The 16,809-nt window shown below is 45.8% G+C and overlaps 1 protein-coding gene across 1 annotated transcript in view; it reads left to right on the forward strand.

Annotated features, from left to right (window-relative positions):
- larp1 (La ribonucleoprotein 1, translational regulator) overlaps window positions 1-16,809 on the forward strand; it is a 39,242-nt gene that overhangs the window by 15,472 nt on the left and 6,961 nt on the right. The window contains exons 8-16 of the mRNA XM_079898809.1: window positions 5,830-5,974; window positions 6,444-6,618; window positions 7,324-7,481; window positions 10,904-11,272; window positions 12,866-12,989; window positions 14,120-14,325; window positions 14,894-15,000; window positions 15,342-15,499; window positions 16,394-16,538. Coding sequence (XP_079754935.1) covers window positions 5,830-5,974; window positions 6,444-6,618; window positions 7,324-7,481; window positions 10,904-11,272; window positions 12,866-12,989; window positions 14,120-14,325; window positions 14,894-15,000; window positions 15,342-15,499; window positions 16,394-16,538 — 1,587 coding nt within the window. The remainder of the gene's footprint in view (window positions 1-5,829; window positions 5,975-6,443; window positions 6,619-7,323; window positions 7,482-10,903; window positions 11,273-12,865; window positions 12,990-14,119; window positions 14,326-14,893; window positions 15,001-15,341; window positions 15,500-16,393; window positions 16,539-16,809) is intronic.

Below are 16,809 nucleotides of genomic sequence, written 5' to 3' on the forward strand. Positions count from 1 at the left end.
AGGCAAAACGCTGATGGTGGTGCTTGGCTTCCAACTGTTTGTGATATAAGGTACAAGAAGAAAAATGTAAACAAATAATAAAAGTGCTTGTAAAATATACAATAAAGTTGAGATGAAATTATACAAGGTTACTTGACTTTTTACGTCTATTCAGTTTTTGTAACATGTCCATGACAACCGATAGCCTGCTTTTGTATGCTTTTAATGAAGCTCTGGTGTAGCGTGATGGGAAGTGAATAAGGTAACGTCAGCTGTAAATGTCACCGAACTCAATGTCAGGAAGTTTTTCTACACATTAAATGCCTGTAAAAAGAACTTGCGGTGCTTCATATGGATCTATGATTCCTATCTTCCTCTTGTATACTTGATATATATTTTTGTGATGCTAATAAGTGCGATGACATGACGTGAAGAGTTAGCTGAAGCTAATAATAGTGGTGGGGGAAAACTCGATTCTGTTCAGTATCGAGATATTTTGCGCACGCAATTATATCAATACTGTAGCGCAAAGTATTGCAATATTTAGGCTAATTATAAAACAATTATACTAATAATTATATTATTAGTATAATAATATACTCCCTAATATATTACCCACCCCTAATAATAGATCTATTGCCATTAGACAGTCCATAGACAGTATAGCCAATGTGAGTAGCTGACGGATGTATACCGTCAAAATGGCTGACACACGGCTAGGGGTCACGTGACTGGGAGATCCCTATAATAAAGAAAAGAGTTAGTTAAGTCTCTTATCGGTCTGATTTAATAAAATAACACGCATTATAGAGGCACTTCATATTTAGTGGTATTAGATGAGATATATATTTTTGTTTAATTGTGTTTAATAGATTACACCTTTAATAAAACATCTGCAATTGTTTTGTAAAAGTTGTTTTTAATGCATGTTTTTACACTGCTCTGACCAGCGCTATAGGCGCTTCGGAAGCAGTCGGTTCAGCTCCGCTAGGCTGTGTGTTTCTCCCCGGTGTTGAGGTGCTGTGTGTGTTTCTCCCCGGTGTTGAGGTGCTGTGTGTGTTTCTCCCCGGTGTTGAGGTGCTGTGTGTGTTTCTCCCCGGTGTTGAGGTGCTGTGTGTGTTTCTCACCGGTGTTGAGGTGCTGTGTGTGTTTCTCACCGGTGTTGAGGTGCTGTGTGTGTTTCTCCCCGGTGTTGAGCTGCTGTGTGTGTTTCTCACTGGTGTTGAGGTGCTGTGTGTGTTTCTCACCGGTGTTGAGGTGCTGTGTGTGTTTCTCACTGGTGTTGAGGTGCTGTGTGTGTTTCTCACCGGTGTTGAGGTGCTGTGTGTGTTTCTCACCGGTGTTGAGGTGCTGTGTGTGTTTCTCACCGGTGTTGAGGTGCTGTGTGTGTTTCTCACCGGTGTTGAGGTGCTGTGTGTGTTTCTCACCGGTGTTGAGGTGCTGTGTGTGTTTCTCACCGGTGTTGAGGTGCTGCGTGTGTTTCTCACTGGTGTTGAGGTGCTGCGTGTGTTTCTCCCTGGTGTTGAGGTGCTGTGTGTGTTTCTCACCGGTGTTGAGGTGCTGTGTGTGTTTCTCACCGGTGTTGAGGTGCTGTGTGTGTTTCTCACTGGTGTTGAGGTGCTGTGTGTGTTTCTCACCGGTGTTGAGGTGCTGTGTGTTTCTCACCGGTGTTGAGGTGCTGTGTGTGTTTCTCACTGGTGTTGAGGTGCTGTGTGTGTTTCTCCCCGGTGTTGAGGTGCTGTGTGTGTTTCTCCCCGGTGTTGAGCTGCTGTGTGTGTTTCTCACCGGTGTTGAGGTGCTGTGTGTGTTTCTCCCCGGTGTTGAGGTGCTGTGTGTGTTTCTCACCGGTGTTGAGGTGCTGCGTGTGTTTCTCACCGGTGTTGAGATGCTGTGTGTGTTTCTCACCGGTGTTGAGCTGCTGCGTGTGTTTCTCCCCGGTGTTGAGGTGCTGTGTGTGTTTCTCCCCGGTGTTGAGGTGCTGTGTGTGTTTCTCACCGGTGTTGAGGTGCTGTGTGTGTTTCTCACCGGTGTTGAGCTGCTGTGTGTGTTTCTCACCGGTGTTGAGGTGCTGTGTGTGTTTCTCACCGGTGTTGAGGTGCTGTGTGTGTTTCTCCCCGGTGTTGAGGTGCTGTGTGTGTTTCTCCCCGGTGTTGAGCTGCTGTGTGTGTTTCTCACCGGTGTTGAGGTGCTGTGTGTGTTTCTCCCCGGTGTTGAGGTGCTGTGTGTGTTTCTCACCGGTGTTGAGATGCTGCGTGTGTTTCTCACCGGTGTTGAGATGCTGTGTGTGTTTCTCACCGGTGTTGAGCTGCTGCGTGTGTTTCTCCCCGGTGTTGAGGTGCTGTGTGTTTCTCACCGGTGTTGAGGTGCTGTGTGTGTTTCTCACCGGTGTTGAGCTGCTGTGTGTGTTTCTCACCGGTGTTGAGCTGCTGCGTGTGTTTCTCACCGGTGTTGAGCTGCTGCGTGTGTTTCTCCCCGGTGTTGAGCTGCTGTGTGTGTTTCTCACCGGTGTTGAGCTGCTGTGTGTGTTTCTCACCGGTGTTGAGCTGCTGTGTGTGTTTCTCACCGGTGTTGAGCTGCTGTGTGTGTTTCTCACCGGTGTTGAGGTGCTGTGTGTGTTTCTCACCGGTGTTGAGCTGCTGTGTGTGTTTCTCACCGGTGTTGAGCTGCTGTGTGTGTTTCTCCCCGGTGTTGAGGTGCTGTGTGTGTTTCTCACCGGTGTTGAGCTGCTGTGTGTGTTTCTCACCGGTGTTGAGGTGCTGTGTGTGTTTCTCACCGGTGTTGAGCTGCTGTGTGTGTTTCTCACCGGTGTTGAGGTGCTGTGTGTGTTTCTCACCGGTGTTGAGCTGCTGTGTGTGTTTCTCCCCGGTGTTGAGGTGCTGTGTGTGTTTCTCACCGGTGTTGAGGTGCTGTGTGTGTTTCTCACCGGTGTTGAGCTGCTGTGTGTGTTTCTCACCGGTGTTGAGCTGCTGTGTGTGTTTCTCACCGGTGTTGAGCTGCTGTGTGTGTTTCTCCCCGGTGTTGAGGTGCTGTGTGTGTTTCTCACCGGTGTTGAGGTGCTGTGTGTGTTTCTCACCGGTGTTGAGCTGCTGTGTGTGTTTCTCACCGGTGTTGAGCTGCTGTGTGTGTTTCTCACCGGTGTTGAGGTGCTGTGTGTGTTTCTCACCGGTGTTGAGCTGCTGTGTGTGTTTCTCCCCGGTGTTGAGGTGCTGTGTGTGTTTCTCACCGGTGTTGAGGTGCTGTGTGTGTTTCTCACCGGTGTTGAGCTGCTGTGTGTGTTTCTCACCGGTGTTGAGGTGCTGTGTGTGTTTCTCACCGGTGTTGAGGTGCTGCCTCCCCGGTGTTGAGGTGCTGTGTGTGTTTCTCACCGGTGTTGAGGTGCTGTGTGTGTTTCTCCCCGGTGTTGAGGTGCTGTGTGTGTTTCTCCCCGGTGTTGAGGTGCTGTGTGTGTTTCTCACCGGTGTTGAGGTGCTGTGTGTGTTTCTCACCGGTGTTGAGCTGCTGTGTGTGTTTCTCACCGGTGTTGAGGTGCTGTGTGTGTTTCTCACCGGTGTTGAGCTGCTGCGTGTGTTTCTCCCCGGTGTTGAGCTGCTGTGTGTGTTTCTCACCGGTGTTGAGGTGCTGTGTGTGTTTCTCCCCGGTGTTGAGGTGCTGTGTGTGTTTCTCACCGGTGTTGAGGTGCTGTGTGTGTTTCTCCCCGGTGTTGAGGTGCTGTGTGTGTTTCTCCCCGGTGTTGAGGTGCTGTGTGTGTTTCTCACCGGTGTTGAGGTGCTGTGTGTGTTTCTCCCCGGTGTTGAGGTGCTGTGTGTGTTTCTCACCGGTGTTGAGCTGCTGTGTGTGTTTCTCACCGGTGTTGAGCTGCTGTGTGTGTTTCTCACCGGTGTTGAGCTGCTGTGTGTGTTTCTCCCCGGTGTTGAGGTGCTGTGTGTGTTTCTCCCCGGTGTTGAGCTGCTGTGTGTGTTTCTCACCGGTGTTGAGGTGCTGTGTGTGTTTCTCACCGGTGTTGAGCTGCTGTGTGCGTTTCTCCCCGGTGTTGAGCTGCTGTGTGTGTTTCTCCCCGGTGTTGAGGTGCTGTGTGTGTTTCTCACCGGTGTTGAGGTGCTGTGTGTGTTTCTCACCGGTGTTGAGCTGCTGTGTGTGTTTCTCACCGGTGTTGAGCTGCTGTGTGTGTTTCTCACCGGTGTTGAGGTGCTGTGTGTGTTTCTCCCCGGTGTTGAGGTGCTGTGTGTGTTTCTCACCGGTGTTGAGGTGCTGTGTGTGTTTCTCCCCGGTGTTGAGCTGCTGTGTGTGTTTCTCACCGGTGTTGAGCTGCTGTGTGCGTTTCTCCCCGGTGTTGAGCTGCTGTGTGTGTTTCTCCCCGGTGTTGAGGTGCTGTGTGTGTTTCTCACCGGTGTTGAGGTGCTGTGTGTGTTTCTCACCGGTGTTGAGCTGCTGTGTGTGTTTCTCACCGGTGTTGAGCTGCTGTGTGTGTTTCTCACCGGTGTTGAGGTGCTGCGTGTGTTTCTCCCCGGTGTTGAGGTGCTGTGTGTGTTTCTCACCGGTGTTGAGGTGCTGTGTGTGTTTCTCACCGGTGTTGAGCTGCTGTGTGTGTTTCTCACCGGTGTTGAGGTGCTGTGTGTGTTTCTCCCCGGTGTTGAGGTGCTGTGTGTGTTTCTCACCGGTGTTGAGCTGCTGTGTATGTTTCTCCCCGGTGTTGAGGTGCTGTGTGTGTTTCTCACCGGTGTTGAGCTGCTGCGTGTGTTTCTCCCCGGTGTTGAGCTGCTGTGTGTGTTTCTCACCGGTGTTGAGGTGCTGCGTGTGTTTCTCCCCGGTGTTGAGGTGCTGTGTGTGTTTCTCACCGGTGTTGAGGTGCTGTGTGTGTTTCTCACCGGTGTTGAGCTGCTGTGTGTGTTTCTCACCGGTGTTGAGGTGCTGTGTGTGTTTCTCCCCGGTGTTGAGGTGCTGTGTGTGTTTCTCACCGGTGTTGAGCTGCTGTGTGTGTTTCTCCCCGGTGTTGAGGTGCTGTGTGTGTTTCTCACCGGTGTTGAGCTGCTGCGTGTGTTTCTCCCCGGTGTTGAGGTGCTGTGTGTGTTTCTCACTGGTGTTGAGGTGCTGTGTGTGTTTCTCCCCGGTGTTGAGGTGCTGTGTGTGTTTCTCACCGGTGTTGAGGTGCTGTGTGTGTTTCTCACTGGTGTTGAGGTGCTGTGTGTGTTTCTCACCGGTGTTGAGGTGCTGTGTGTGTTTCTCACCGGTGTTGAGGTGCTGTGTGTGTTTCTCCCCGGTGTTGAGGTGCTGTGTGTGTTTCTCACCGGTGTTGAGGTGCTGCGTGTGTTTCTCCCCGGTGTTGAGGTGCTGTGTGTGTTTCTCCCCGGTGTTGAGCTGCTGTGTGTGTTTCTCACCGGTGTTGAGGTGCTGTGTGTTTCTCCCCGGTGTTGAGGTGCTGTGTGTGTTTCTCACAGGTGTTGAGGTGCTGTGTGTGTTTCTCACCGGTGTTGAGATGCTGTGTGTGTTTCTCACCGGTGTTGAGATGCTGTGTGTGTTTCTCACTGGTGTTGAGGTGCTGGGTGTGTTTCTCCCCGGTGTTGAGATGCTGCGTGTGTTTCTCCCCGGTGTTGAGATGCTGTGTGTGTTTCTCACCGGTGTTGAGATGCTGTGTGTGTTTCTCACCGGTGTTGAGGTGCTGGGTGTGTTTCTCCCCGGTGTTGAGATGCTGCGTGTGTTTCTCACCGGTGTTGAGATGCTGCGTGTGTTTCTCACCGGTGTTGAGATGCTGTGTGTGTTTCTCACCGGTGTTGAGGTGCTGTGTGTGTTTCTCACCGGTGTTGAGGTGCTGTGTGTGTTTCTCACCGGTGTTGTGTGTGTGTGTTTCCGCAGTGAATATTACTTCAGCAGCGACAATCTGGAGAGGGACTTCTTCCTGCGCAGGAAGATGGATGAGGAGGGCTTCCTTCCGGTGTCTCTGATCGCCAGCTTCCACCGTGTGCAGGCGCTCACCACAGACGTCAGCCTCATACTGGAGGTGTGTTACACACACACACACACACACACACACACACACACACACACACACACACACACACACACACACACACACCTGATCGCCAGCTTCCACCACGTGCTGGCGCTCACCACAGACGTCAGCCTCATACTGGAGGTGTGTTACACACACACACACACACACACACACACACACACACACACTTGATCGCCAGCTTCCACCACGTGCTGGCGCTCACCACAGACGTCAGCCTCATACTGGAGGTGTGTTACACACACACACACACACACACACACACACACACACACACACACCTGATCGCCAGCTTCCACCACGTGCTGGCGCTCACCACAGACGTCAGCCTCATACTGGAGGTGTGTCTCGCTCTCACACACACACACACACACACACACACACACACACACACACACACACACACAGCTGCTGTAAGATCTACTGCGTCTGTAACTGAGGTTTGCTCTTCTCTCAGGCCCTGAAGGACAGTAAAATAGTGGATATCACGGATATGAAAATCCGCTGCAAGGAGGAGCCGGAGAAATGGCCCCTGCCGGGCCTCGCTCTGCCCGACCAGTCGCAGACAGACTTCTCCCAGTTCATCAACTGCCCGGAGTTTGTTCCCAGGAACGTTGTGAACAAAAACACAGGTGAGCGCTGACTCGACGTTCTGGGCCCTTTTAAGGTGTGTTTCCCGAAAGCATCGTTAGCCAGCTGTGGTCGCTAGTTCTGTCGTTATCATCATAGTTCAACGAGTGTTTCCCGAAACCATCGTTCCAGCGAACATTCTCAAACAGCGTCTCAGAGTTGTGTGTGTGTGTGTGTGTGTGTGTGACAGATCTCGACCTGTGGTTAGAAGAAGAGTTTCTAGTTTTCATGACATGTGGACTCAATAAATCCTGATCTTGAGCAAAATAATCAAGCTGACATTCAGGACAACCTGTGTCTTTAAATCTCTTGAACTAAAAGACGTAAATGACATTTGCATGTATTCTGAATTAAAGCGTAGTGTGTGTGTGAACGAGCTCTAGTGTGTAAGAACGAGTCTATGATCGAATCTGGAAATAAAGCAAAATAACTGAGAAATATTCCTCAGATGCCAGTCCGTAATTTATAGCAAAACATCTCTCATTAATTCGATCTCAAACAGATTCATTAACAGTAGTTATTCCTCCTCCACATGTGTGACATCATTAACCAACGTGGTTGAATGTCCAATTTGCGCCAATACGGTTTCGGGGAACAGTCGTGACGAGCTAGTGGATTCTTCATCGATGATCATACTGTGACAGTGAAGCATGAGTTACAGCGCTGTACGGGACACACACCCCTGACTGACCCTTTGACCCCGACAGGTTCCCCGAGATCCTCCACACCCCAGCACCACAAGACTGATGACGTCAGCAACCTGAAGCTGATGCCCAAGGGCCTGTCTGCCAGTCTGCCGGACCTGGACTCGGAGTCGTGGATCGAGGTGAAGAAGAGGCCGAGGCCGTCACCCGCTCGACCCAAGGTAGGAGGAGCAGGTTTATGAAGGAGTAGTTCACTTCCGAGTTAACATTTCCTGATAATCTACTCTCCTTCTCCACATCACCCATCGATTCTTTTCTGATTGGAAGATTATTTATGAGATCTTGGATGAGTGAGATTGGCCTGTTTTGTTATTGCCGGAGTATCCGAAGCTTGTGTAAAGGCTCCGCCCTCTTCTGAACAAATATGACATGATGTTGGGTATTTTGAGCTGAAATTTCACACTCATTCTGGGGGACACCGTAGATTTATATTAAATTTCGTGAAAGGGGCATAAAAGATCCCCTTAAAGTCGGCATGAAACGGAAGTTGAGATTGTAATTTTTTCCTTGTTGTGACGTATATCCGAGTGAAACGGCTTCTGAAATTAGAAAAAAATGTAGGGCGGGGCTTGATTTCGTCCTTCGGGAATTGATTGGATCGTTGGAGGTTGGGCGTTGCAAACAAAATGGAGGCAGATTTGAATGCCAGTTTACATTCAGTTGTGGAGGATTTCTCTCCACCGGACTCCCCACCGTTACCCTCCCATGAAGGATTTTTTATTTTATTTTATTATTCCCGCGAACCAAGATGAGTCAAGTCAAGTTATCAGCCTTATTAGACATTCTCTGTTATCAGTCAAGTTCACCCTCGAGAGCATCTCGATAGCCGCACCCTCATGGGCTCTGGCCGCACCCTTTCGCCATGGCACGTGACCGAAAGAGAAGAGAGGTCGTTTCGAGGGGGGAGGGAAGGGTAATGTATTTGATTAAAGATTATAAGGGTACATGAATTTTAAAAAAATAATGAAGTGCACAGATAAATCATTTATAATAAACACTACAATATTACATATAAAAAGAAGATTTGTCAAATTTGATTTCATGCCGACTTTAAATGATTAGCTCTGTTGAACTGGAAAAGGCTCTTGAAGAGGAGTCGATTTCCCTGGATTGAATCGATTCCAGCTGTTGGAATCCACACCTCAGAATCAAGGGATTGATTATGTTTGGCCCTCCTGAACCCGTCTGGGTCGTCTGTCCCACCACAATCAAAAGGACAAATGAGAAATTTGATTTATTTGCAGCAACAGCCATGACAACATGACATAACACAGATGTAGTTGAGCTTTAATAGTTTAACAACGATTATCAGTTTAAACTAAAGTTTGGACTCGATATAGTGTTCCTTATATCTTACCAAAGATCCAGTGATCATGGATATTGACATGCAGCAGGGATCGTGTCTCCTAAACATTTATATGAGCCTGATTTCGATGACGGGGAAAAACATAAAGCAAAGCCTGTGAACGCTTTATATAAATACAATATAGGTCTAAATCCATGTGATCATTCATATCAGTGTTAAATATATCATCATATCGTCCAGCCCTAAAACTTGTGTAGTTTTTTGTCAGTGTTTATTTAAAAACATCAAATTATGCAGAATATACGATGGTAAATATTTAATTGAGTTGTCAATACAATATATAAGTTACTTTACCCCTAAATTCAGAATATTGACACAAAAATGTCTGGATCCAGTTGTTTCTGTGAATCACAGCGATCCATTTGCTTCTGTTCTGTAGCTTTCGGCTTACCTGTCTGTAAAAATACTAGAGCCCGACGGATATATCGGCAGGCCGATATTATCGGCCGATATTAGGCATTTTCAAAACTATCGGTATCGGCATTTATAACGGCCGATAAATGAATATTTCAAAAATAAAATAAAAACGGACGAAACACCCTTCAACCATGTTATGAGTGTTGGCGTTGTATAGTTAGTCCACCAGAGGGCACTCTACACCGTCCCTGTTGGCAACACTCGTGTATAACGCCCCACACATTCTGCAACCTGCTGATCCAGCCAGAGTCGGGCAGAGAGAACCGCGAGTGAGATCATCGGTGAGTTGGTAACGACTCACGAGACATACATTGCTTGAATAACAATTAAAAGAACATCCCTATCAGTTCTCTTAACTCAAATAAGGATGACAAAATTCGTGACTCATGTCCAGTTTTGCTGCGGTTAAATAAGCCGAGAGTGAAGCGGAACAACGCGACGTAGGCTATATTCACATAAAATGTTAACACTGCAGTTCACAAAAGTTCATAATGTGCATGTGCTTTAATGCTTTGTCGGTTAAACATTTAATTTTAAATGCTGATGCGCTGTTCTAACGTTTGCGTTTCTCAGCGCGTACATGTGAAGCTCACATGCACTAAAAGCCTTTCTATCAGCGCCTGGATACTGGACTAAGTTATCTTTCGAGTATTATTGTGCTAATACTGTTAAATACACACAAGATTTACATAAACAAAGTCGGTTGTCTAAAGTGAAGGCAAAATTGAGAGAAAATCTGCTTGTCAAATGCGTGTACATTAGACGTGTCGTGCTCAGCTCTTAAAGAGACAGCAATTGTAAACACATTGCCGCTTGTCCTTAAAGGGATAGTTCACCCAATAATAAAAATGATCTCATTATTTACAGGCACTCTAATGTTTTAATTTCCTTCTAATATTTTTCTAATATTAATAGTTTGAAGAATGTGGGTAACCAAACAGTAGCTGGTCCCCATTGACTTCCAAAGGAGAAAAATATACTATGGAAGTCACTGGGGTACATCAACTGTTTGGTTACCCACATTCATCCAAATAACTTATTTTCAACAGAAGAAAAAAACAACTTGAGAGAGTAAATTATGACAATTTGAATTTGTTGTCAATTTGAATGTGAAATTGTTGTTTTTGTTCAAAGGACTAAACGTTTAGTCTTAAAAAAAAATCTTAAGTTTGTATTTTTATACATTTTATTTATCAGAACTTTAATGTATTTTGATGTTCCTCTGTTCTGTTGTGACAATAAAAGAAACAAGTTTCTTTTTAAAATGCATTATCATATTATTTTAGTTAAAACTCATAAATAACTACAAATAACTAATGTTAGGGAAATTTGTTAATGTTTTGTTGCGCGTTTCTGAAAAAAAATTAAAAATATCGTCCGGAATATCGGATTTTAAAACCAACAAATATTTGTACCGGTATCGGCCTTCAAAATCCTTTATCGGTCGGGCTCTAGTACCCATCAAAAGTTTGTACACACCAATTGTAAAGCGTGTCCAAACTTACTGTACTATAATACACATAAATAATATTGCTACTGTATTATAATATACACATAAATAATATCGGCCGATATATCGGTATCTGGCTTTTTTTAATCGGTATCGGCATCGGCGCCCAAAAATCCATATCGGTCGGGCTCTAAAAAATACACCTCAGATTTCTTGTCAAATGTAGTTGTTCAGGCAATCTCAAAGCTCTTTCCCGTTTTAGGTGTGTTTTGTGTGTTTTTAGCCTCTATATCTGTCTGTTGGTGGCTGCAGCATCATTAACCCTCTGGTTACGCTCGGCTGTGTTGCAGAAAGCGGATGCGGTGCGTTCGCCGGCTCAGACCGGCCCGGCGTCAGGCGAGGAGCAGGACGAGCCCGAGGAGCTGGACTTCATGTTCGACGAGGAGATGGAGCAGATCGACGGCCGGCGCAACACTTTCACCGACTGGTCGGATGAGGACTCGGACTGTGAAATCGACGATCGAGACGTCAACAAGATCCTGATCGTGACTCAGACGCCGCCGTACCTGCGCAAGCACCCGGGAGGAGACCGCACGGGGAACCACACCTCCAGGTCCAAGCTGAGCAGCGAGCTCGTGAAGGTCATCAACGACGGGCTGTACTACTACGAGCAGGACCTCTGGGACGACACGTACGAGCCCGAGTATGCCATGATCAAGGTGAGCTGGGTATTCCCGTCAGTCTTGCATGTGAGGGAGAAATGCACAAGAGCTATTCAAAACGATTCGGTTAATTTGACTTTGGTTTAATGTTGTGTTTTGGCATGTTTGAGCATTTCCAAATGATCAAAATCAGTAATGGAGAGAAAGCAGGATGACATCCTACTGTAGTGCACTTACACTCATCATAAAGGGGAGTTTCGCTGGTCTCTTCTCCTCTATTGTGTCGTATATGCGAGTGAAACGCTTCAGGAGCAAGAACACACGTGGGCGGGGCTTGATTGTGTCTGTGGGGAATTGATTGGATGGTTGTGGTTTGCTATTGGCTGATCTCATGTGAGTGACAGGTTATAGCCCCGCCCACATCATCAGAGAAGAGATGCTGCAAGAGGAACTTATTCTGATTCAAGATTATTAAAACAATCCATAAATATAATTGTCAGTTTTGATTTCATGGAGACTTTAAAGCGTTTTAGGCGGCTTGACGAAGAGTGAAACGTTTTTTAAAATTGCATTGAGAGCAATTCCTTCAGTTTTTCATCCACAACATTTAAATATCTTAAAGTCTCCCTGTAGTCAATACATTTGATCACTTAACTCATCTTTGATCACTAAAATTACATATTTAATTGTTTTTTCCTCGAAAAAATGTCTTCATGCCTTAAAATATCTTGAATGTAACTCGACACCCTTGCCTCATTTAGTATGCGTGGTTCTATGAATATGCTAATGAGCCCCGCCTCCACGCACTCACTCAGCTCAGAGATCCACTGGTTGACGATCACACGTTGATCTGATTGGTTACAAGGTAGTTTGTGACGTCAGAAACACCAGCGATTTCAAAGCGTGTTTTTGAGACTGTCTTTGGTTCACTGCAGTTTTAAGGAGGAAACACTCAGCAATGCTGTCGACTTATGAACTTACACATGGTTTGTCTTAAAGCAGATTAAAAACACCACATAGACACATAAACAACATTAAAAGCTGGATTTTCACCACAGTGGGGCTTTAAAGTTTATCAGTAGTGAAGGGTCATGTGACGTGGCAGAAATGTGTGCATTGATGTGTTATGAGCGGTGACAGCTGATCTGAGGTGGTGTGTGTGTTCATTGTGTCGGCTGTCATGAGATGAGCTTAATTCTGTCAGATTCTGGGTGTGTGTCCATTCTCCAGTGCTGCTTTTCTTCTCGTGTGCGCAGAGAGTGTGTGCTTTAGCGCAGTGTTTCTGGACCCGGCCGGACAGAATGGTCTTCCACCAGAGTGTTTGTTGTGGTCTTTTGTGCTGTGCTCTTTGTGCCGCTCACGTGCGAGTCCTGGAAGGCCAGCAGAGCCGCTAGAAAAGCCAGATAGTGTTAGCTTGTTCAGTTTACTGGTGTTTGACGAGCAGCTCGGGGGTTCATGGCTCTTTTCGGCGCACAGGTACGAGCGAGATGTTGTGTATCGTCATGTGTTGCTGTTGTCAGTGAGTAGCATTGCTGTTTTGCTTGTACCGTTGTCCTGCTGGATTATATGGAGTGAGGATGACTGTGTGTGTGTTCTGGTTTTTGTTTCAACGGCATGTTGTTGTAACTCTCTTATCTGTTTTCGCAACAGCAAGAAGTGGAGAACTTCAAGAAAGTGCACCTGATCAGCAGAGAGGAGTTCGACTGTCTGACCCCGGAGCCGCCCATCGACCCCCACCAGGAGGTTCCCCCGGGCCCGCCGAGACCCCAGCAGAGTGAGTGTGTTACTGCACCGTGACTCGTGCTCCAGTCCTGTGGGTCGTCACGGGTTAAAAAAATAAGTGTTCATTAATTTACATCCCAACGGTTCTAACAGTACAGTGTCTAAAAACATTCAAATAACGTCTAATTTATGGGCAGAATAACCGGTTGTAAATTGACACACAACATTATAAGCTTAACATCCGCAGCGAACAATATGTGCATACTAGTGATGCTCCAATATGAACATGTTGGCCTATTATGATAACCGATAATTCTTCATATTTGAAAGCCGATATATTGGCCGATAAATCTAAACTTGAATTTTTATATAATTTTTGAGAGCCTGGTTACAAAAACAAGGGTCTCACCATTAAAAGCCATGTCCCAAACACACAATTATAATGTTCTCATGATAATTTTATGTAGCTGATATGACACATGTTGCACTGAACTGTATTTCCCTTTTTTTAAGGGATTCCAATCATATTTCAAGCAATTTAAAGCCATCACAACAGTGCACAGCTGAAGGAAATACTCCATTATTTATTAGCTTTAATATATAGGGCAAATTTTCTTATTGGGCTGATATCATTAACGTTAAAAATGAACATATATTGGCCGATGCCGATACATCATGCATCCCTAGTGCATATGTATATTAATAATGTTTATTTTAACAGTTAGCCTAGCCTTCAAGTGTTCTACAACATTAGCCTCCTAATACAACATCTCACAGGTCTTCTTCAGCGAGAACAGTGACGGACCTGTACTCGCATCACTCTGACCGGCTCAAGAGTTGGTATTGAGCAACAGACCACATGAGTTCTGTCATCGTCCTCCGGCCTCATGTTCTCTTCACTCACTGGTTTGAGTTAATGAATGAGTTAACCATTCAAGTTCACAACTCCATTGCACGTATGCAGGAAAAACTATTCTGGGCATTAGTTTTGACTGAAGAAGAGAGAATTGTGATGACTCAGAAAATCCTATTTTTCTTCTTGGGAGTTTTTTTTTTTTTTTTTGCGTGTTGAACTCATTCTCAATACAATACAAAAATGAGTCCTCAAAAGCATCTTGTATGACTTGACCTTCTCCAAACCTGTCATGTGGGCTTTAACCGCGAGTGTTTTCTCTCCCATAGTCCCCACGGAAGCCTTGGCCAACAAGCTGTTCGGCGCCCCTGAACCGTCGGCCATCGCTCGCTCTCTCCCGACGACAGTGCCTGACTCGCCCAACTACCGCAGTGCCCGAACGCCCCGGACCCCCCGCACCCCCCGGCTGAAGGACCCCACGCAGACGCCACGCTTCTACCCCGTGGTGAAGGACGGCCGGCCGCTCGATGCCAAAGTGCGTATGAGCTCCGGTCCTGCTTAGAGAAGTTCACTTCAGAATTAACATTTCCTGATAATCTACTCTCCCCCTCATCATCCAAGATGTTCATGTCTTTCTTTCTTCAGTGGAAAAGAAATTAAGGTTTTTGAGGAAAACACTCCAGGATGTTCCTCCATATAGTGTCTTCAATGGGGTCCAACGGGTCGAAGGTCCAGATGTGAGTTTCAGTGCAGCTTCAAAGTCTCGACACCATCTAGCCGAGGAATAAGAGTCTCATCTAGACAAACCAGCCGACATTTTATAACTAAATAAACATTTATATACTTTTGACTCTTATTCCTCGGCTGGATCGTGTCGAGACTTTGAAGCTGCACTGAAACTCACATCTGGACCTTCGACCCGTTGGACCCCATTGAAGACACTATATGGAGAAACATCCTGGAGTGTTTTCCTCAAAAACCTTCATTTCTTTTCCACTGAAGAAAGAAAGACATGAACATCTTGGATGACGAGGGGGAGAGTGAATTATCAGGAGATTAATTCTGAATTCCTGAGTCTCACTCCTGCTTCTGTCCTCTTCCAGACCCCTCGCAAGAGGAAGACGCGACACAGCTCCAACCCGCCCATGGAGTGTCATGTGGGCTGGGTGATGGACTCGCGAGAGCACCGCTCACGCACCGCCTCCGTCAGGTGAGAGAGTGTGTGTGTGTGTTTCAGATGATGATGGCGAATCTCTCTATCTATCTATCTATCTCTATCTATCTCTATCTCTATCTATCTATCTATCTCTATCTATCTATCTATCTCTCTATCTATCTATATATATATATATATATATATATATATATATATATATGCACTAAATTACAACAGAAATGAACCATCACTGAGCTTAATTAAGCTGGACTGTGATGCTATTTTCTTCTAGAAACAAACTTTGTTACACTATTCTCCTGTTATCTCTGTAAAGCTGCTGTGAAACGCTCTGTGTTGTAAAAAGCGCTGTATAAATAAAGGTGTCTTGTCTGTAGCTCGACCGCGAGCCCGTCGGAAGGCACCGCAGCGATGGGGAACTACGGCTGCACGCCTCAGTCTCTCCCCAAGTTCCAGCACCCGTCGCACGAGCTCCTGAAGGAGAACGGCTTCACACAGCACGTCTACCACAAGTACCGGCGACGCTGCCTCAACGGTGGGTTATCACTGTTTACTTTGATGTTTTGAATGGCTTTATACCAGTGGTTCTCCACTCGTTTGGCCATTGGACCCACATTTCCTCTGGTCATCAAGCCGTGACCCACTTTTTTAGGAATATATACAGTAGTCAACATTTGAAGTGGATCAAAAAAGTTCTTCAGAGTTGTCCTAAGACAAGAACGGGTATTGTTCAAAGTTCATGTATAACTTTGATGAAAGGTTTTGATCCACTTCAAATGTTGACTACTGTCTGTATATGTAGGCCTATTATAATACATTTGTTTACACAAAAATGAACACGCACAAGTATTGTCCCCCTTTACTTAACATACACATACAAGAATATAACTAATACTGATAAATAAACAGTAGGCCTCTGAGGTTAAGCTGTTAAATAGCGGTCCCAAACTAGTTTTGTTAATATAATGTTGGTTTGAGCCACCACAATCAATTAAAAATATACAAAATAACACAAAGTAAAAATGGTGTAATTTTGAGGTTATGGAAACAACAGTTACCATGGTGATACACAATACTAACAAGAGCTGTTAAAGAAACATGGAAACTGCTCCCGATGAACAGAATGAACATCAGACCTGCATGCTAATCCTTCTCAGCTAACACACGACGTACCAGTGACGAGATGTATTGGTATTTTACTTTTATTTCGTGATTTACAACGTTTCATGCTCATAGTTTCTTTTGCGCTTTATATTTAGTGAAACGATACAACATGCTCTAAACACACATCTTAAGCACGCAGAATGTAAGTGGACTTTTTTTGTAATCGCGGCTTTGAACGATTACGTAATCATGGCATCCGTAATTGCGATTAGAAATTGGATTAAGTGTGCAGTGGTTCTGATCTGTGGTCGTTCTGGTCCTGCAGAGCGCAAGCGTCTGGGCATCGGCCAGTCTCAGGAGATGAACACGCTGTTCCGCTTCTGGTCCTTCTTCTTGCGGGATCACTTCAACAGAAAGATGTACGAGGAATTCAGACAGCTGGTGGTGGAGGATGGGAAGGAAGGATACAGGTATGAACATAATGCTTGATGCTTTTTATTTGAACAGGAATGTTTGCTCGAGAGCGGGGTGTAAAGTCACTTCAGTGTTACCAGTGATTTTATTTGCTGTCTGAATTAAATGTTGGCATTTGGAGAAAATTACAGGCAGAATTACCCGGGTTTTTTAAGGCAAACTCAAAGATGTGGCAGTTCAGTTCTCAGCAGTTTTGAGGGTGGTCAACATTAACGCATGCGGTTAATACATTAAAATTAATTAACACCAATAAATGACTGAAGCATG

The sequence above is a fragment of the Squalius cephalus genome, assembly GCF_949319135.1.
Source record: "Squalius cephalus genome assembly, chromosome: 17".
Lineage (NCBI taxonomy): Eukaryota > Metazoa > Chordata > Actinopteri > Cypriniformes > Leuciscidae > Squalius > Squalius cephalus.